General features: G+C 35.1%; 5 protein-coding genes across 6 annotated transcripts; 3 read left to right on the top strand and 2 right to left on the bottom strand.

Annotated features, from left to right (window-relative positions):
• Window positions 1-330: 330 nt before the first annotated feature.
• On the top strand, window positions 331-3957 carry Noc1 (Nucleolar complex protein 1). The gene is made up of 4 exons (XM_043428135.1): window positions 331-569; window positions 655-1785; window positions 2059-3103; window positions 3443-3957. The coding sequence occupies exons 2-4, from the start codon at window positions 655-657 to the stop codon at window positions 3919-3921; spliced, it is 2655 nt and encodes an 884-aa protein (XP_043284070.1). The 5' UTR covers window positions 331-569; the 3' UTR covers window positions 3922-3957.
• Window positions 3896-7637, bottom strand: LOC122415937 (chromobox protein homolog 1-like). Its single transcript, XM_043428577.1, has 4 exons — window positions 7447-7637; window positions 6780-6883; window positions 6038-6272; window positions 3896-5780 (listed from the first exon to the last, which is right to left on the bottom strand). The coding sequence occupies exons 2-4, from the start codon at window positions 6873-6875 to the stop codon at window positions 5554-5556; spliced, it is 558 nt and encodes a 185-aa protein (XP_043284512.1). The 5' UTR covers window positions 6876-6883; window positions 7447-7637; the 3' UTR covers window positions 3896-5553.
• A 328-nt stretch (window positions 7638-7965) lies between these two features.
• Window positions 7966-12070, top strand: Dbp80 (putative ATP-dependent RNA helicase Dbp80). Of its 2 annotated transcripts, XM_043428459.1 has the most exons (9): window positions 7966-8102; window positions 8178-8257; window positions 8391-8647; window positions 8721-8813; window positions 9722-9939; window positions 10023-10200; window positions 10542-10779; window positions 10901-11063; window positions 11336-12070. In XM_043428459.1, exons 2-9 carry the CDS (start codon window positions 8195-8197, stop codon window positions 11587-11589), a joined length of 1464 nt encoding a protein of 487 aa, XP_043284394.1. In that variant the 5' UTR covers window positions 7966-8102; window positions 8178-8194; the 3' UTR covers window positions 11590-12070. The 2 variants fall into 2 exon arrangements, with proteins under 2 accessions (XP_043284394.1, XP_043284317.1); XM_043428382.1 differs by having other exon boundaries at window positions 8051-8257.
• Window positions 12071-12737: 667 nt separating this feature from the next.
• LOC122415775 (heat shock protein 60A-like) lies at window positions 12738-17427 on the bottom strand. The gene is made up of 4 exons (XM_043428257.1): window positions 17045-17427; window positions 15610-16027; window positions 14422-15312; window positions 12738-14056 (listed from the first exon to the last, which is right to left on the bottom strand). The coding sequence occupies exons 2-4, from the start codon at window positions 16025-16027 to the stop codon at window positions 13647-13649; spliced, it is 1719 nt and encodes a 572-aa protein (XP_043284192.1). The 5' UTR covers window positions 17045-17427; the 3' UTR covers window positions 12738-13646.
• An 893-nt stretch (window positions 17428-18320) lies between these two features.
• LOC122419551 (10 kDa heat shock protein, mitochondrial) lies at window positions 18321-19863 on the top strand. Its single transcript, XM_043434212.1, has 3 exons — window positions 18321-18478; window positions 18966-19133; window positions 19413-19863. The coding sequence occupies exons 1-3, from the start codon at window positions 18476-18478 to the stop codon at window positions 19554-19556; spliced, it is 315 nt and encodes a 104-aa protein (XP_043290147.1). The 5' UTR covers window positions 18321-18475; the 3' UTR covers window positions 19557-19863.
• Window positions 19864-19997: the final 134 nt, after the last annotated feature.

The raw sequence follows: 19997 nt of genomic DNA, 5'->3' as shown, positions 1-19997 counted from the left end.
TTGCGGATGATTATACGAACTCAAGGTTTATTCTCGCATAATTACCTTAATTTGCTTATGCATGTTCGAAAAGTACTACCTAGTGAAATTTCAGGCTGAGACATTGCTTTTCGAATCATTATAAACGAAATAATAGAAATAGCCTGACTTATTTTGTAGCAAAAATTTTTTCGTAATTTTATTGAAAATTCATTTTATATGATATATAAATAATAGAGTATTTTTAAAATATTTCATAAAATTCTGCTTTATCGACATAGAGTTCTTGCATGATACGCTCTCGCGGCTGGCGGCGGCGACGCTTGACGCCAAGTTCATGGAGGTGCAATGGTGCATTCGCATGATTCTTCTCACGTCGATCACATGTCACATGTGCGTGTGAAGTCAAACAACAAAACCATTTCTTATCCCTGAATCAATGGTGTTTGATTGAAAAAAATCAGGATCTAACATAGATCAAATGATTACTTATTTGAAAAATATTTTGTAATAAATATATACTGAAATACGGAGAATTCGAAGTTACGAACGGTTTCATTTTTGTTGAGAGGTTAAACACTAGCCACGAGGTAAGTACAAAACTGACAAAATTCAAACCGAAATCTGACAAATGAATATGGAACAACGTCTACAATAAACAATTTTGCCTTTCAGATGAAGTCACATACTCGAGCATTAGGCGAAGATGTTGCAGAAGCAAAAGTGAACAACAAATGGTACAAAGAGTTCCCAAAAGAATCGTCGCCGTGCAAGCATGGAAAGACAGAGTTGGAAGTCATGGAGTTAAAATCAAGTGGCAAAAAACACTTAGATGCTGAGACAGCGGCGTATCAATTGAAAGAATCAAAGTCAAAAGATTCAGAATTAGCTTGGTTAAAAACAGCTTTGACTAAGGGAACAAGTTCAGATAAAATAGCTGCAAGTATCGTACTGATACAAAACAACCCAAAATACAACTTGTCTCGTCTAGTATCGCTTGTCTCACAAGTCAAAGCTTCCAAGCACAGTCAAAGTTTGATGCTTATAACCTCACTTCGTGATCTTTTCATTAATGATTTATTGCATCCAGAGTATAAACTTCTTAAATTTGAGGATCAGAAGTTGGACGAATTGGATTTCACTAAACTGGATGATAACGCAACAAAATTGACACGAGAAACACACAGAAAAAAATTACTCGCTCACTGGTATTTCGAGGACCAGTTGCACCATGAATACGAACGTTTTATAACATCACTGTCAACAGTCGCTTCGGATACTGTAGATGCGAATCGTGAAAAAGCTGTGGCCGTAATGACTGATTTGTTGATTGCTAACTCCGAACAAGAGCACAAATTACTAGAATTTGTCATCAACAAAATCGGTGATCCACGTAGTAGAGTCGCATCTAAAGCAGTTCTCAGCATCAGCAACCTTTTGTTCGAACATCCGAACATGAAAATCGTTGTACTTCGAGAAATCGAAAAATTGTTATTTAGGAAAAACGTCGCTCAGAGAGCTCAATATTATGCTATTTGTTTACTAACACAATTTGTTTTGGAACGCGGAGACATCGATGTTTCTAATTCACTCATCGATGTTTATTTCGCATTTTTCAAAGCTTGTCTGAAACGTGGCGAACCTGACAGCCGCATGATGGCAGCGATTTTGACCGGCGTCAATCGTGCTTATCCTTTCGCCAATCTTGAATCTTCCAAACTTCTTGAACACATTGATTCCGTTTATAAAGTCGTTCACATTGGTTCGTTCAATGTTTCTCTCAACGCCCTTAATCTTCTCCATCAAGTACGTAAAAATCTTCATGGCTTATATTTCTATTTTATAGCTTGGGATGCAACAAAAAAATTTTCTGGGCTATTTTTTTAAGTTTACATATTTTTATTCGAAATTTAATGTATTAGTCTCTACAGTTTCATAGAAAATAACCTTTTGATATAAATATATCAAAGTTTATTAAATATATTAAGTTTATTATAAAAAAATCAAATCCTAACTCTGATGTATAAACTCTGGCTGCAGAAGCTTTTTTCCTTTGTAAATAAAGCTTTTTTTTTACAGGTCGTAGGAAAGGAGCCAGAGCAAGAAAACCGATTTTATACAGCATTTTATCGGAAGTTGTTGGAACCTCAAATCGGCGTGGCGAACAAGCGAGCAGTATTTTTGAATTTGTTATATCGAGTGCTGCGAAGCGACAAAAGTGTAACTAGGCTGTACGCCTTTATGAAAAGGATATTCCAAGTCGTTTTATATTTTCCTGCGAGCATGGCCTGTGCGACTTTGTACGTAGTGTCGCAAGTTTTGCAATCGCGAAAAGATTTACAGAGTATCATGCAGCGGGGATACAAGGCTATAAAGCAAGAAGAAGCTGTCGAGAACAAGGAAGAATCAAGGGTTAAAACATCAGAAGAAAACCTAGAAAGCGAAGATGATGAAGAAGAGAAAAAAAATGTGGAGGAACATTCGATACTGCTTTCTAATGTGACGATCGAGCCTACGACGACGAATCGTGAAACAGATGTTCAAGGAGTTGTGAAATTGGAAGACGATCAGGCTGTTTTCTACGATCCATTTTGTCTAAACCCCTTAAGATCTGGAGCGATGAGAACTCCTCTGGCAGAGCTCGAAGCCCTTTCAACGCATTTTCACCCTTCTGTAGCTCTTTTCGCCAGCACCCTCGCCCAAGGAAGACCGATACATTACAGTGGTGATCCGCTTGAAGATTTGAACTTGATCCGATTCCTCGATCGTTACGTATTCAAAAACCCCAAAAAATTGGATGATAAAAAGGTCACGAATAGTAGAACTCCCTTGGCCCAAAGAGCCAAATACGTTCCTCGCGGCGTTCGATCCGTTGCTGTCGACAGCGAAGCCTACGTTAATGTCCACGAAGATCGTATTCCGGTCGATGAATTGTTCCTGTATCGCTACCTTCAGCGTAAAAACGAAAGCAGAGGCTGGAGAATCAAAGACGAAGACGACGATAATGACAGTGTCAACAGCGAAGAATTCAACGATCTTCTCGATTCCTTAGGTGGTAAAAAAGAACTTGATGATTTGGATATTGCTGCTGATATAGGCTCCTCAAAGAAAAAGAAGAAAAAGAGTAAGTTCGAATTTACAGTATTAAAGCTTGAAAATAGTTTTTATTTCGATAAACGCAGCCGAATATTTTTATTAATTACACAAATTGACCGTTTTACTGATATTCATTTGCTTGATCATATATTTAATATCCGAATTACACAGAAATCTTAAAAGAATTGAACTTCTCGAAGTCACGAAATATTTGAATTCCCGTACGTACAATGAAACTCCAAAAAAAATGTCCAAAGGGAACTTCCTAAAAATTCCTCAGTTTTCCAATATTTTGGTCAACGTGGAATGAATTTTTTTAATTCCAAAAAATAATGATTGCCTCAACGATAAAATTTGCATCTTCCAGGTGAAATTCCCGACTCTGATGACGACACGGAAAATGATGAAGAAAGTATCGGTTCGGACATGAGTTCTGATGGCAATGAGGAGATGGATGAAGAGGACATGAGTGATATAGATTTGGAAGGAATTGATGACGAGGATTTAAGCGACATGGATTTCAACGACGAGGATGATTCGATCGACGAGACCGAATCTTTCAAAAAATCTACAAAAAAAGTTTCGAAACCGAAGAGGAAGAAAATTGGCAAGGACGAAAATGTATTTGTCGCGGCTGAAGAATTTGCGGAAATGTTGGAGGAGCAAGGTCGTGCAAAACACAAACACGGGAGCAGTAACGCTTTCAGTGATGCGGACGGTGCGAGCGCGAAACAGGTGGATTGGGAAATTGATCGTCATCAACGAATCAGCGGTCGAAAACGACCTCGAAGTAATAATAAACAGAAGGGCAAGCAGAATGTCAAAAAATTTAAACGAAAATTCTAATTGAATATACATAAATACATGTGTTTATATCGTGAATATGATACAATTATTTTTTCTTCGAGAATTAATACCAATTTCGTATTTCTTTCTTTCCACTTATATGATGCTGCTCATTTTACACTGTATTTATTTATTTGGTCAACAATGATGTTGAAATTCGGATCGTTGGGAAGCAACGAAATCTCGCTTCTCTCAACTTCGTAATTATTTCGTATCTTCTAATTTTATTTGCGATTGTGAGGCTGATTTTAAATTTGTTTTCCCCTCGAAGGATTTCATTTGAGAGTTTTCAATAAAGGCTGGAAAAATTGAACAAAGCTCAAGAGATTTTCTCTGTACTCCAACATTGGAATATTCAAAATCATGGCAACTTCCACTGGCATTTATTGTGCGATTATGAATTGTCTCACAATACATTTATAACTTTTGACAACAATGAGAAATAAGGTACAAAAAGCAAAAAAAAAGGATTTTGCAAATGACAGAATCACATTTTCATTTTTTCCATTTTTTTTTTTGAAACACAATCGAAAGTTTTTTCGTTTTTGGCTTAGTAGATGTTGCTAACTGAATTTGCAATTTCGTGAATTGAGTAGACTAAAAAAATTGATTATGATCAACTTTTAGACAAATTTCAGAGGAATGAAAAAAAACGTTAAATTCGAATGGTCGATGGTATTCAGGTTGAGGAAAAATAACTGGTTCTCCCTACTGTTCCAAAAATCATTTCCAAGAGATGCTTGTTTTTCTCTCCAGATTATTATAATAATTAAAAGAAATATCGTAAATAACAAATAAAGAAAAAAAAATACTTTTTGCTTTAATACGTCACATGAAAAAAAAAAAACTGGTTGTAAATGATCGATTTATCGATTGAGATTGACTTTTAATCTGGAGGATGAGTTTCTTTCCATATTATCCTAATGTATAGGTGATTTAGTTCTTTAACTCGATGGTTTATTCTCCCAAAACGATAACAAGAGATTCGACGGTGCCGACAAACGGGCATCTAATTTGTCATTCTCTTTCAAGTTAGATCAAGCCCAAGTTGGCTGAATTTTCAATAACTGGTTATGCTGAAATTACCATTGTCCAAAAGCGTTGAATTTGTGATGTAGTTCCCATATTACCAAACTCATTTTTTCCAAATATTTTCCAAAGTGCTATCAAAAATGTTTACATTCTTCTCTCATTTGACAATCGCACCTACTAAATTTATAGAAAACCACTTGGAACGATTTGAAAAAAGAATTAAGTCGAAAAAAAATCTATTGATTTGTTCTTTCTTTTGCTTTCTCATTTAATGTATTTTCAATCGATTGTATCACCCCAATCGTTGCATCAACTTACATCTATCAAGAGTGATATTCTGCAATCCGTAAAAAAAATCGTCCCAGATTTGACAGAATCTTTCGCTTTCTCTCTCACACTGTTTTCATTTTGTGGGCAACTTGTGCCGTGTAAAAACATTTATATATCCACCACATTACGCTTAGATATTAATTTATTTGTGATTTATTAATCTTATGTTTTCTTCTCCGCACGTGGAATCTCAGTTTTAATCGAGTCTTTGACCGCGACGTGACGAATGATAAAATGTGCAACGGGTACGTAAAAACAGAAGGCGCAAGGCTACTCGGCATCGGGTTTTGTGGAACCTTCCTCGTCATGTGTCGGGCTATGCCAGGTTAGTCTTTCCTCATAAAATCGAATCACAATCTGCGGACATTTGTCGTTTGCCACACGCGCTGGCACGAGATCCGCGTCATCCGTTCCCTTCCACTTCATCAAAAACATCAGTTCGCCGCTCGAATCTGTCGCGCCAATTATACGCTCTGGGTCCAAATTTCGGTCAAAGCCTTCGAGATAAAAGAAAGAAAAGTTAACATTCATCATTATACCGCCATCGATATATCATTTTTTCATGGAATTTTAAGTGAAAAATTCAATTGAGAATCAATTTGTGAATCGTTATGGAGTAATCATGATCTCACCGATGATTAAAAATAAATATTTCCACATCGTGCTCTGTTACAGTCGAATTTCACAAAAATGTAAATGTTTTTAGAATAGCACTATAAGCGTTATTCTTAGAATGTGTAGAATTATTAGATACCTTCAGGTTTTTTTTCTTCAGTAACCTTCTTCTTAGGTTGTGTCGGTGTTGGTGTGCCAGAACTTTTTCGTTTCTTTTGTTCTTTTTCTTCATGACGTTTGCCGCTTGAAGCCGCCTCCTTTTTCTTGCGAGCTTCCTCAAATTGTGCTATTAGATCAGGACAATCGAGATTTTCTTCTGGCTCCCATGTGTTTTCGTCATTCGAATATCCTTTCCATTTTAGGAAATATTCCACCTATCAAACAAATCCAAAAAAAATGTTTTGTTTTGCACTTGATATAAAAAGCCTGGAATTTGTAAATGAAAAATGTTTCAGAATGAAAAACAAATGAATACTATTTCAATATTTTACAATTGAATTTTTTTGTAATAAGGTGGTCAAATATGGCCAGATCTGGCCAAGAATTTCTGAACTATTGACAAATAACTACAATGAACATGATGGATATAAAAACATATAACAAATTTGTCATTTTGGAATGTACATAAAATAAGATGAAAGAGTTTCTTAATTGAAGATTCTAGAATGGACTTTATAAGAATTAGTGTACTAACTTTTCACATAAACATATTTAAATAATTTTTTTTTAACATAAACTAACTTTCTATTTTTGTTTTGTTGGTACAATTTTAAGACGTAATGAACATCCACTTCAATGGCAACTGTTTATTTTTTAACAGAATGATTTGTGGGTAAACAAAGACTTTCATGAGTAATTAATAAATTGGACAATGACCTGACCTTGCCCTTGACGACACGTCTGTCTAAAACTTTTTCAACGCTGAATTCCTCCTCAGTTTCTCCTTCAGTGGCTGGTGAATCTTTTGATTTACTCATGATCCTTGCTGAAAGTTTGCAAATAAAAAACCTTGAAGAGTACCCTAGCAGCATAACTTCATGTTTTTTTTCATCAATAAAAATGATCCATTCTTTCAAGACTATAGCAAAGTTGTGAGAATAAACAACGCTCGTTTGAAAAATAAGTCGAAATCATAAAATTCATTCAATAATCAAAAAAATTTATTCAAGAGAAAAAAAATTATCGAAGGGACGCCAAGGTCAAGAAAATACACACGTTTCTACGGGTGACAAAGTTTGTGCTCGTTACAAATATGGCAAAGAATGAATACCGAAAAAAAAAGACAAAACTTCACATAAACAAAAAATTAGAACACTCCAGTTGGGTTTGATTAAGGAAGGTTACAGAAAATTCTTCTGGTTCTAGAGATTTTAGAAATGAGCAAAAGTAGAAAATAGAAAAATTGCGTTAAGCAACCGGCAAAAAATATTACAGAAAGCACTAACCCGGTTTGCATAAAATGGAGGGCAAAATGGCGGTAAAAAGCGGCCGGGTGCTTAGTGTATTTTTAATGAAATTAATATTGAAACAAAAGAGGAAAAAACTTACTTGATTATAATCTCGTATGGTGTCGTAACGGCACTATTAATTAATCGTTCTATACGATTATTACAACACTTTGTTACACGGAATTCGAAGAGTTTTTGTTCGTCCGGTCCAATGGTACAACGAGTGCGAAGCACAAAAGCACGGTGCTGGCGCGTTGGCGTCGTATCTCGTAGTCGTTATACCGCGACTCGCGTTGCCGCGAAAAATACAAAGAACGCCAAACTACGAATACCAAAGTTTCTAGATCGTTGATGATTACGCGGGAACCTTGGGTTTGGATATAAAACTCCAAAACCATTGAGATTTTTCAAAAAATTACATTTTTACAGTAGAGGTGCGGGAGTTGAAAAAGTATCCGTTCAGGAATTTAACATTTTTTAAAATCGATCAGATATAGAAATCAAAAGTGTCTCTCATGTATATTATAATAGGGACACTAGTTGGCCGGAAATGGCAGCGTCCCTACTCCCTACTTCCGGTTGACCGAGAGGAGAAACAGGAGAAACGCGTAGTCGAAAGAAAGAAAAACGAGTCAGCAATTGGGGTCCATTATTTTTTCTACACGAACCGCGAAATTCTCGAATGGCGCCACGTGTGAGTTCTATGACACTGTGCGTAGAGCCGTAGAGCGGAGCTGCGGCCATCGCTTTCTGGAGGTGAGAAATTCATAATCTTGACAAAACAGTCAAAAAAGAGTTTACGCTTTATAATATCGCCTAATACGTTTTAAGAACGGGTTGTTGCAAATATGGCTTCGACGAAAGTTGATTGGGGTACGTTCGCTGAAGAACCAGACAAATTAGCGGAGCAGGTAATTGTTGATTTTTCGATAATCGTCAATATTGTTTTCGTTGCCCGGCACAATATGATGTATAACCTTAAATTGAACCATTTGGGTCTAACGATTGTCGCTGTACTGTTGGTGACTTTGCAATGGTTTTCAGGTCACGAATTTGGAACTAGCAAAATCAAAGGATGTAGCACCAGTAACTCCGACTTCACCAGCCCCAATTCTACCAAATAGTGACAATGATTCCAAAGGTGATGACAAGTCTGACGATCATATTTCACCTGCTGAAAAGTCATTGTTGCAAAAAATTATACGCAAAGGGTTGGTCGAAACAACTAAAGATTTGGAAATTCAACGCAAAGATCCTGCATCTCCGCTGTACAGCGTCAAATCCTTCGAAGCTCTTCACTTGTTAGTTATTATTTTCCTTTAAATTACTTCTACATCATGAACTTCAAAATAACTGATTCATTCTTCATTTCAGAAAACCTGCTCTTCTTAAGGGTGTCTATGCAATGGGTTTTAATGCACCTTCTAAGATTCAAGAAACGGCGCTTCCCACATTACTTGCAGACCCGTATGTTTTTTCTTGTTATAAAAAGAATATTTCTGCTCCAAGAAACCAAAAACGTGAAAGTATTATGATAAGTCAATGTTGAAAATAGACTCTGTCATTTTCCTTGGAACATGCTACTAAAATGATTCATTTATCAACATAATATTTATAATCAATAATAATAAACAATAATGTTTAAATTAACAATAATATTTATAGCTCAATATTGGATCTGAATGGTTGAACATGAAATTCTTGTATAACGATTCATGATTTTATCCAAAAAAAACAAATCTGACTTCATTTTTTGCTTAGTATCTAATTCAAGTTAGAATAAAGTTAAAAGTTTCATACGAATTGAAATCGAAGAGCAAACATAACGTTGGTAAATTTGGTTCCTTCTTCCCTTTTGAGGAGGGTGGATCACGAAATCAAAATAATCAGAATTTGAAAAAATTTGGTGATAACATTCTTTGGCATCAAAAATACAAATATAATTTTTTTACCACATGGTTATCGAATGATTGAACGTTAAATCGAAGTTCTTATGCACGAGATGCATAGCTGTATATATGTAAACTCTATGCACGTGAACTTTAGTGTTCAATTATTCGAAAGCTATGTGGTAGAAAAATCTAAAAAAATTTATATTGTCTTATATATTTTTAAAGAATACATTTACCAAATTTTATGAAATTCTTATCATTTTGAAATTCTTAATATTTTTAACATGCTTCAGCATGGCAACATTGTATCGTCGCGATCCACCCTCCTTAAGAAAGTATCTTGTTGCTTTTTTACTATTCATTTTTCTTTTTACGTATTTAATATAAAAACGGATCTTTTATTTTTATGTGAGAATAATTAAATGCGATAACAAAAAATTTCAAAATTTTTCTCTGTACAGTATAAAAATATTTTGTCTCTAGACCACAAAACATGATAGCTCAATCGCAATCCGGAACTGGTAAAACAGCAGCGTTTGTACTTGCGATGTTGAGTCGAGTTGACACGTCTAAAAATTATCCTCAAGTTTTGTGTCTATCACCGACCTATGAACTGGCAATACAAACGGGCGAAGTTGCTGCTAAAATGTCTCAATATTGTACCGAAATAAAAATCAAGTTCGCTGTACGAGGCGAAGAAAGTAATCGAATTTTCCTTGTCTATATTTTCAAAATGGTTTTTTCTTTTCAATTTTTTAAATGTGAAATCATCTTTATTTTTCAGTTCCTCGAGGAACTCAAATAACCGATCACATTATTATCGGGACACCAGGAAAAGTTCTCGATTGGACAACAAAATTTAAGTTTTTTGATTTGAAAAAGATCTCGGTTTTCGTTCTTGATGAAGCGGACGTCATGATCGCGACTCAGGGTCACCATGATCAGTGCATTCGAATTCACAAGTAAGGATTATTGAAAACTTCTTATCAACTCGTCCTATAGTAGAAAAATTGCGAAACTTGTAATTCAATTCTCATAAGATTCAAAAAGTTAATGTACCAATATAAACCCATTTCCTTATTTTTAACGTCAGTGTACTTGTTATATAGTGTGGACTTATTTATTTTTTTTTTTCCAAGTCCACCACTCCAACACCTAGTTATCTATTTTATCCCGTGATTTCTACACCATTGACTAAAGTCCAGTGGAGGCCCCATATTAAGCGCATCTCTCAAATTATTATTATTCTTTATTCGTTGATATATATGTTCTTGATGAAATAGAAAAATCTTGTTCGTTTAAGATCGCTCCCACGTGATGCTCAAATGATGTTTTTCTCGGCTACATACGATGCGGCCGTGATGGAATTTGCGGAAGTGATTGTTAGCAATCCTTTGATTATAAGACTTTTGAAGGAACAAGAAAGTTTGGACAATATCAAGCAGTACTACGTGAAATGTCAAAATATGGATGAAAAGTACACCGCTATCACGAACATATATGGTGTTATAACGATCGGTCAAGCTATTATTTTCTGCCACGTGAGTTTATAATTCGTAATATGTTTTATTACTTTTGAGTTGAATTTAATGGAATTCGAGTTTTTTCTCAATTGAATTGTGTAATATACCTAAATCGATTTTAAAATATTATTTCCTATAGACGAGGAAGACGGCCAATTGGCTTGCCGGGAAAATGAGCTCTGATGGTCACGCAGTTGCGGTCCTTTCAGGAGACTTGACTGTTGAACAACGTATCGCAGTTTTAGATCGTTTCAGAGCTGGTCTTGAAAGAGTTCTCATCACTACGAACGTTTTGGCGAGAGGTATTCCATTTTCTTGCGTATTTAATCAAGTAGAATATTTGAAGAGGCACATGTGTGTAAAATATTTTCAAACCAAGAGAATCTAGTCGACTGGATCAATCAATTTATTTTTTATAGTTCTGTAAATTTTGTAAAACTGAAATATCCTTCAGGTATTTTGCCTGAATTTATCCTTCACTATTAAAAGTGGATTTTTATCTATGCAAATATTCTTTCCACTTTCGATCTATTTTTTGTCCTTTACCTGTATTCTGTATGATTTTTTTTTGCAGGAATCGACGTCGCTCAAGTAACTATAGTCGTGAATTTTGATCTCCCGATGGATCTAAATCGCGAAGCGGATTGTGAGACGTACCTGCACAGAATAGGCAGGACAGGACGCTTCGGTAAATCCGGAATAGCCATAAATTTGGTGGATTCGCCACACTCGATGAAACTGTGTGAAGATATAAGCAAGCATTTTGGCAAAAAAATACACTATCTTGACGCCGATGACGCAGATGAGATTGAAAAAATTGGTGCATAGTTTGATTCGTGTTTTCTTAACATACGAACAAAAGAGTTCATCGATTGTTCTTGCGAGTGCATTTCGATAAGAACAAAATCTGAAATTAGGCGAAACGTAAAACTCGATTTCAAAACTCGTTCCATATTTATCTTTGATACGGTCAGTCAGCGACACCATTGTATATTTTTTTCTTTCCCTCAGTGTCGCTCTATCGTTATCCGGACGAAGTTAATAAAAAGATGAAACATCGTCACGATAAAACTGGATTTAGCGTTTAAGAATAAAAAGGCTATTTTTATATGTTCGATGGAACGAGATATTTATATGACGTATGATTGAGTTGATTGAAGTAACTTTGAATATTCGAATAATCGTCTAAACGATGCTGTACAAGTTTTCAAACCGTACGAAAAATGTTAAGGATCCATCTTTATCGCACAGCTTGTTTCGTATGTATAACTAATAATAAACAAATTGAATACAGACATTTTTTACAGTAGCATGAAAATGAACATTCTATTATTTCATAGCTAATTGTAAAGCTCCTTAACTCCTTACAATCCTTAAGTGAAATACAAATCAGTTAATTTACACTATTATAAGACTTTTAAACATTCCCTTATTTTTGGAGAACTCTCAATATTATTTTCCAAAAATCATGATGTGAGAATGACTTTGAATGACTACCGATATAAACGCAAACGCGTTCTCCATTCTATCCACATTTTATTATGGAGTAAAATAAAAAAAAAAATAACATGTTTCCCTTTCTTTCGCAATTAAGGAATCCAAAGCTGAACGAACTGAATTTTATTGTTAATTTTTCATTATTTCATCAAGACAGTTGTAAAGTTTTTTCGATACAGCACATCTTTTTTACCTATTTACCATAATTATCAAGATTATTGAAGATAAATTATTGTACTTATCAGATCGTACATTTCACCTTTCTGAGTTTACAGTACCGAATGGAGACTGCTTTATTCGCGGTTGCAAAGGACTTTTTATGAGCTCATTATAGACTATAAATCAAATTTCCGATCATATAAAACTTTGCCTTTGACTGCATGAGGGAAACATTTGTCTTACTCATGCAGTCAAATATCGTACATGAATACAGAATTTTGGAGGAACGTGGAGGAGAGAGGCACGAAAAATGTCAATTGTTTATAATTTAAACGTACATTTATTTAGGCTTAAATGTGAAAAATAAACATTAATGTTAAAAAAAAAAGTTAACATAGAACTCGAGTCCTCTATCTTATGTCGTATCAAGTAGCATACGATAACATTTTTACACTTGCATTCTCAACAGTATACTGCTCATTCGATTACAGAATTCCATTTATCTTTTTGCATTTTCAATTGAATTTTTCATAATCGGAAAAAATACATGACGATTCCAGCGCGATGGGTAGGTTTTTTCAAACGATCTTAAACTAGTTTTAAGGCTACGTTTTTTATGTTTATATGACCGGTGAATTTGGTGATACTGTTTATTATTGGGACAAAATAACTAGGGACTAAAAAATTGTCAATCTTACTTTAAACGTGGTCAGTATATTCATAAATTTCTGATGATAAACGTGATTTTTTCTTGTTCAACAATTTACACGGGAGACTCGTATTTATCGACGGGTTTTGGAGTTGTTGCGATTAGTCTTCACTATTTTTGTGCTTCAATAGAATTGTTCACTTAAAATTCGAGATATGAATTTGTGTCTAAATGTACGAGACTTAGCAGAAATGAACAACGTCGATGGGCAGTGAGCAAGAACATTGACGAAGAAACGAGGTTTTTTCTTCAACCTGCATGTTATTCAAATTGATTTCCGGTAACTCGAGGAATGTTGTGTTCTAGTAGAAAAAAAAATTGTATTCCATAAAACAGATCGACGTCACACTCGGCAAGGTTGGTTGAACGATAAAAGAAAAAGAAAAAAAAAACTGTAACACAAATGCGCTCCTGGTTTCGTTTCCATCACCCAATTAAACGTTTTTGTTTTTGTGTTTAATGATTTTTTCGTTTTCTTCTGAAGTATTTTCAGTCTTTGAATAATGTTTTTCTCGCTTTCTTACATTCCCATACCACCCATACCACCCATTCCGCCCATACCACCCATTCCTCCCATGCCACCCATTCCCGGTGTTTCTTCTTTCGGTAATTCCGTAACTACAGCTTCAGCAGTAGTCAGCAACGACGCTACACCAGCTGCGTCGGTCAACGCTGTACGTACAACTTTCGTGGGATCTATTATTCCCTTCTCAATCATATTAACGTACTCATTGTTCATCGCATCGTAGCCCAGTTTTCCTTCCGATACTTTTGCTACTACCAGACTCGCGTCTACACCAGCGTTCTGCGCAATTTGTTGGCAAGGCATTCGAAGAGCACTAGCTACGATTTGGATTCCCATTGCTTGATCGTTGTTCGAAGGCTTCAGGGCATTTAGAGCGGGAATGCATCTCAGAAGAGCGGTACCACCTGAAATAGATTTAAACAGTGAATTTCGTCGTATCGAATCGCGAATTTTGTCTGAGACTCAATGGAATTCCATTTTCTTAGTCAATGAAATTCTATTGGTTCTTTAAATTTGTAAATATGAGTGAACTCTCAAAAATATTTCCATGAAAATTCTGACTATGGAAGTGTCGTTTTCGTTATTCAATAAATCAAATCACAATTGAGAACGATGTTCTAGTTACCAACTTTTATATATTATTTTGTAAATTTTATTATTAATGTGAAATCATATCGAAAGTTATTTGAGGTTTATCCATCGAAAAATTGATTTGAATAAAAAGTAATTCAATATTTTTTGCGTCAACGATAGAGATGAAAATACTGACCTCCCGGAACGATGCCTTCTTCCACGGCCGCACGAGTAGCATTAAGAGCGTCGTGAACACGATCTTTCTTCTCGTTGACCTCAACTTCACTGCTGCCGCCGACTCGCAAGACAGCAACACCAGCGGACAATCTTGCTAAACGTTCCTGAAGTTTTTCTTTCTCATATTCAGAGGTAGTTTCGGCGATTTGGTCTCTTAATTGTTCAGCTCGTCGGTCGATATCGCTTTTACTTCCTTTGCCTTTCAACAAAAGTGTGTCTTCTTTGGTAATAACAATTTCACCGATTTGTCCGAAATCATTAGCGGTTACATCTTCGATTTTGACCAGGTTTGCGTCATCTCCGAAAACAATACCGCCCGTTGCGATCGCCATATCTTGAAGAGTTGCTTTTCTGTTGTCACCGAAACCTGGCGCTTTAACCGCGGCTACTTGAAGGCCAATTTTCAATCGATTGTAGACGAGAGTTGTCAACGCTTCACCGTCTATGTCTTCAGCAATAATTACCAATGGTTTACGCATCGAGCTCGCCATCTCAAGCGCAGGGACAATACTTTGAATCGACGATATTTTCTTCTCGCTGAACAACACCAACGCATCCTGGAATTCGACCTTTGCGCCCTTTGTTGAATTAATGAAATACGGCGAAATATATCCACGATCAAATTTCATTCCTTCGATCACTTCCAACTCGTCGTTCAATGTTTTACCATCTTTTACTGTTATTACACCTTCTTTTCCCACTTTCTTCATCGCGTCCGAAATCAATGTACCAATTGCCGTATCGCCGTTTGCAGATATCGTTGCTACTTGGGCTATCTCTTCCGGTGTTGTTACTGGCTTGCTTAAATTTTTTAACTCTGCTTTCACTGTGTCCACAGCCAGCATAACACCTAAAAACATTCATTAATTTAGTTTTCTTTTTTCAACTAATTGATTATTTTGAAGATCATCTAAGTATTGAATTGGATATAGATTTCATGATTATAATACAGAAAACTATCTATTCCACTGATTTTTGTTCTCCTCAAATGTATTAACCATAAGACAAGTTACCAAATAACAACAGAAAATATATATTTGATGCATTTTATATGTTACTTTAATCCTCCATTTGTTCATATGAAAATAAATCTACAATTCGAACAAAGTGAATAATAAATTGTGTCAAATAAAAGTGGGATACAAACCTCGTCTTATTTCAACAGGGTTGGCTCCTTTACTGATTTTCTCAAAACCATCTTTAGCTATTGCTCTGGCCAATACTGTAGCGGTTGTGGTTCCGTCTCCAGCTTCTTCGTTAGTGTTATTTGCGACATCTTGCACAAGTTTGGCTCCAATATTTTGGAATTTATCTTTCAGTTCAATGCCCTTTGCAACAGTGACACCGTCTTTCGTGATCTTCGGGCTTCCCCAACTTTGTTCCAGAATTACGTTACGTCCTTTTGGCCCCATGGTAACGGCAACAGCATCAGCTAAGATATCTACTCCCTGCAGCATGAGGGCACGGACCTCAGGCCCAAAGCGCACGTCTTTGGCATACAGACGAGCTTGTAGCTGCATCTGACGCGTTGCCATGGTTCTCATCATGCTTGGTAGTCGATACATCTGTGAATACAACAAGCATTAATACTTCCATTTCATTTCTATAAATAATCCAGATTACACTGCTTCTTCTGCTGAGCTCCAGTTATTTTTTTTTGTATCATAAAATCATTTACCATTTCTATTAGTACTATATTTTGGAAAATCAAATTTGTCAGAATTCCAAGAATGAGAGCCAATTAATAATAAATAGGGATTCTCTAGAAGTTATCAAAATAAGTAAATCATGATTCCTGACTCATTTTTCTACCTTACGTGAAGAACCAAATTTTGTTTCTCAGTAGAAAAATTGGTGTAGAAACAAACTCGTTTATTTTTCAAAATGGCTCCAAAGGTTTAAAAAAAAATTCAAGGTTATCGAAATTTGGAATATAAAATGGGAAATGAATGGTAAAACATTTTGTGCTAATTATAATTATACCCATTTCAAAAGATGAAAAAATAAAAATAAAATAAAAATTCTAGTCATGAATCCATTCTATCTGTTTCAAGTAATACAGAAACAGCTAAATTCAAAACTAAATATATAGAAATAGTAGTAAAATCTCTTACTCAATTTCCATGCATTACTTCACAAACTTTTGAATTGGATCGTGGTTGTATCAGAGCAATCATTAATAAATGGAATAAGATTGAAAAAATCGTAGATACAAAGTTCGTGGCTCCATAGAAAAAATGAGCGGCATGAGGTTACGCATAGTCGTTTGGGAGCTTTACCGTGAATTGGTTATGTAAAACACACCGCGTGGAGAATAATCATATGATAAAGTAGTGAAAATTGTGAATGACTTTGAAACAAGATGATGAAACTTATTGAAAGCGATTTCGTTTTGCCACAGATTGATCGTAGATAAGAATTTTAATTCTAGTCAAAAGTTTATACGAGATTCATTTTGAGAGCGAAGCAAAAAGGGCGCACCGGTTCGAGAAGCGGATGATTGATGAAAAAATAAAAATAATTATGAATATGAATGATCAAGAAACACACAGCAAATTCTGTGCATTAATTGATAAATTTACCTTGATTTCTTGTTATAACGTTGACGAAACGAAGAGCCGACGAATAATCGAAAGAAAGATGTGAAAATCGTCACGGCGTGGCCGCACGTTGTTTCGCGAGTAGAATGAGAATATAGTCGCGCGGACAGGATCTTGGGTTATCACATGGGCACGTTTCCCCTACCACTTTCACAAACCCAACCTAACCCCGAGTTCTAAATTCTTGAAACTTCTACTGCTAACTCTGTTTTCTCATTAATTATTGAACCGGTATTATTTTCAAATAAATTTCTCGAGTCTTTTAGCCCCATACGATTATTCGAAAGTTAAAATAAAATGATATATTTCGTGTAAACTTATCACGAAACCAACGTTCCCTCGCAAGCTTCTAGAATGTACCACATATGTATGACGCAATCTTCGAGCTACAACCAATCACCGTTGTCCCGCTAGTACCCTAAAATATATATATACATATTTTTCTTCTTTCATCTCTATGGCCGTTACTTTTTTCCCCCCCGCATTCGCATTTAGTCATGATTTTGTCAGGGCCCGTTTATTCATGATTTCCATGATATGAAGACTGCTTTTATAAGAAAAAAATTATTGATAAAACTATTTCTCAATTTTTTATACTTATAGAGCTGGCCGGTAATTTAGCATATTTTCAAATAAGCTTACGCTCTTATTTTTAACGAAATTCGAGCTGATTCTATAATAAAACGACTGTAATTATAATACTGAAATATTCCTTTCATGCAAATTCAAGAACAAGTCATTCGGTATATTTGGTCTCTGCCGAACTTTCGGATCGCTGTATTTTTTTACCCGAGAAGAATCTTTTTTCTTTTGTTATTTGAAAATAACTTCACCTTCAGTTATCATATGATATATGATTTCGGTACAGGATTTGAAAATATTTTCGACAATACAAAATTTATTATCAAATCTCAATGAGCAGATAATTTTCTAGTAAATATGTATGAAAGATAAATTTCTAAGTGTACAAGAAAGATAAGCGATGATAAAAAAATAGTTAACTATTATATCCATGATTTCATTTTTTTTAACATGTAGATATATCCATTTTAAATCCAGGGTTTAATTTTTTTATTGGTACAGAAAACTGGTCGGAATGGAAAGATAACGATAATGAAAGTTCGGGAACAGTGGAGAGGATGCGCGGGACATTGAATCGATTGCGCATGCGCGGAAATTACGTAAGAAGATCATTTCTCTCTTTCTATTTGTCGGGGACGAGAATCAATGGTCATGAGACACACATGGTGGGGGAGAAAAGGATCGAAGAAGTTTCGAGAAAACGAGGGGGAGCTCCATTTCCAGTGAACAGTTAGGTTAAAATTTTCTTCAAGCACAACGTGCACGCGAGTACGCCGGTTCAAAGCACCTGGTGCAATTTACAAACGTACAAAAAACAATTAACCAAACAAAATGGTAAGTCAATTTTTTTTGTTAATTCAATATTTTCTATTAGAATTCATTAGAATTTCATTCAATTATATAGAAAAATATTCGGTATTTAATAAAAGCGTTTTTTCACGTAAAAACTACGAATCGATTTGTAGAGGCATTCGATTATTGTGGATTATAATTACGTAATTACGCTCCAGGATTAAAAATTGTTTTAAACAAAAGAATTTTCCTTGGTTACGATAACAACCGACGAACAACCGTTCGTCAGTGGGACCCTCGTTTTGCTTGTTCTTCTGTCTTTTTGAATCTCGCGTGCTCGATCACTAATTACCTAACCTCATTTCACTATAATTTCCCAATAAAATTGAAAATTGACGAATCATGAATCAATCAGTAGCTAAGTTAAAACTTAAAGTAAAAATATGATACTCCATTTTTTGATAAATTATTCTGATGATGTAATTCGACCTTTGGATTAGCTTTTTAAGACGACTTTTCACATTTACAGTCTGCTGCAGCATTAGCCAAAAGAGTTATCCCGCTTCTGGACAGAGTTTTAGTACAAAGAGCAGAAGCAATTACTAAAACGAAGGGAGGTATTGTGTTGCCTGAAAAAGCACAAGCTAAGGTTCACAGAGGAACGGTCGTTGCTATTGGACCCGGATCAAGAAATGAGGTATGGTACAAACTGTTGAATTACATAGTGATTCTAGTAGAAAACTTATTTCCCTTTTTCAACTTCAAAGTTTCTACAATTTTTTTTGTAACAACTACATTCAAAAAATATTGTTACTTTCAAACTATTTCAAGTTTTTTTTTATTTAGAACTGGAGTCAATTGTCTATTTCTTTTCCAAAAAGTTTGTTCTAATGTTCAAGTTTTAAAAGTTATTTTATAGACAGATTTTTTTTAGTATGCAAATGTTGCTAATAAGACTTTGTTGATGATTTTCTAGCAAGGAACACATGTTCCCTTAAGTGTCAAGGTCGGGGACATGGTACTTTTGCCAGAATATGGTGGCACAAAAGTTGAATTGGAGGACAAAACAGAGTTCCACTTATTCCGTGAATCTGACATTCTCGCCAAGATTGAATCTTAAGGACGTTGTATTGTTGACACTACTATAGATGTTTGCATCCATCACCAAGGTGTCATAAATGAATGCGATAAATCATCCGGATTGTGAGACATAAAAAAATGACTAAGGTCATTAAATCAGGAGAGACAGTGGGAAAGTTTGACACATAAAATATAACGAAAAACATTAAAAAACAAAACAGAAAACGAAAACGTTGACAGTTCACACATTGTGTTACATTATTTCTTTTCTAAGTTTACTAGCATATAGGTCTCATTGTTTCATATATATTTTCAAAATAATAAAATGATTCATTCATTTTGATCCATTTCGTGTAGTAATTGTAATTTAAATCATAAAAAAAACCTGCATCCTTTTAGACTTGAACTCTTTTTTGACTTCGTATTATTGGATTATTGGATGTTGGGTACAGGGAATAAAAATTTTGTTGCATCCTCACGA

Source organism: Venturia canescens, chromosome 1 (genome assembly GCF_019457755.1).
Source record: "Venturia canescens isolate UGA chromosome 1, ASM1945775v1, whole genome shotgun sequence".
Classification (NCBI taxonomy): domain Eukaryota; kingdom Metazoa; phylum Arthropoda; class Insecta; order Hymenoptera; family Ichneumonidae; genus Venturia; species Venturia canescens.
The sequence above is the reverse complement of the archived record's forward strand: the minus strand, read 5'-3'. Positions and strand labels throughout refer to the sequence as shown.

What these genes read in the sequence shown, in the direction of transcription:
- Dbp80 (XM_043428459.1), top strand. Translation starts at nt 8,195, where the DNA reads ATGGCTTCGACGAAAGTTGATTGGGGTACGTTCGCTGAAGAACCAGAC. An exon ending in CAGTGCATTCGAATTCACAA is followed by an intron (nt 10,201 to 10,541) that starts GTAAGGATTATT and finishes TGTTCGTTTAAG; the next exon opens with ATCGCTCCCACGTGATGCTC. An exon ending in AAGCTATTATTTTCTGCCAC is followed by an intron (nt 10,780 to 10,900) that starts GTGAGTTTATAA and finishes TATTTCCTATAG; the next exon opens with ACGAGGAAGACGGCCAATTG.
- LOC122419551 (XM_043434212.1), top strand. An exon ending in GACCCGGATCAAGAAATGAG is followed by an intron (nt 19,134 to 19,412) that starts GTATGGTACAAA and finishes ATGATTTTCTAG; the next exon opens with CAAGGAACACATGTTCCCTT.
- LOC122415775 (XM_043428257.1), bottom strand. Translation starts at nt 16,027, where the DNA reads ATGTATCGACTACCAAGCATGATGAGAACCATGGCAACGCGTCAGATG. An exon ending in CCCTGTTGAAATAAGACGAG is followed by an intron (nt 15,313 to 15,609) that starts GTTTGTATCCCA and finishes GAATGTTTTTAG; the next exon opens with GTGTTATGCTGGCTGTGGAC. An exon ending in AGAAGGCATCGTTCCGGGAG is followed by an intron (nt 14,057 to 14,421) that starts GTCAGTATTTTC and finishes AATCTATTTCAG; the next exon opens with GTGGTACCGCTCTTCTGAGA.
- Noc1 (XM_043428135.1), top strand. Translation starts at nt 655, where the DNA reads ATGAAGTCACATACTCGAGCATTAGGCGAAGATGTTGCAGAAGCAAAA. An exon ending in CCCTTAATCTTCTCCATCAA is followed by an intron (nt 1,786 to 2,058) that starts GTACGTAAAAAT and finishes TTTTTTTTACAG; the next exon opens with GTCGTAGGAAAGGAGCCAGA. An exon ending in AAAGAAAAAGAAGAAAAAGA is followed by an intron (nt 3,104 to 3,442) that starts GTAAGTTCGAAT and finishes TGCATCTTCCAG; the next exon opens with GTGAAATTCCCGACTCTGAT.
- LOC122415937 (XM_043428577.1), bottom strand. Translation starts at nt 6,875, where the DNA reads ATGAGTAAATCAAAAGATTCACCAGCCACTGAAGGAGAAACTGAGGAG. An exon ending in GACGTGTCGTCAAGGGCAAG is followed by an intron (nt 6,273 to 6,779) that starts GTCAGGTCATTG and finishes TTTGTTTGATAG; the next exon opens with GTGGAATATTTCCTAAAATG. An exon ending in TGAAGAAAAAAAACCTGAAG is followed by an intron (nt 5,781 to 6,037) that starts GTATCTAATAAT and finishes TTTATCTCGAAG; the next exon opens with GCTTTGACCGAAATTTGGAC.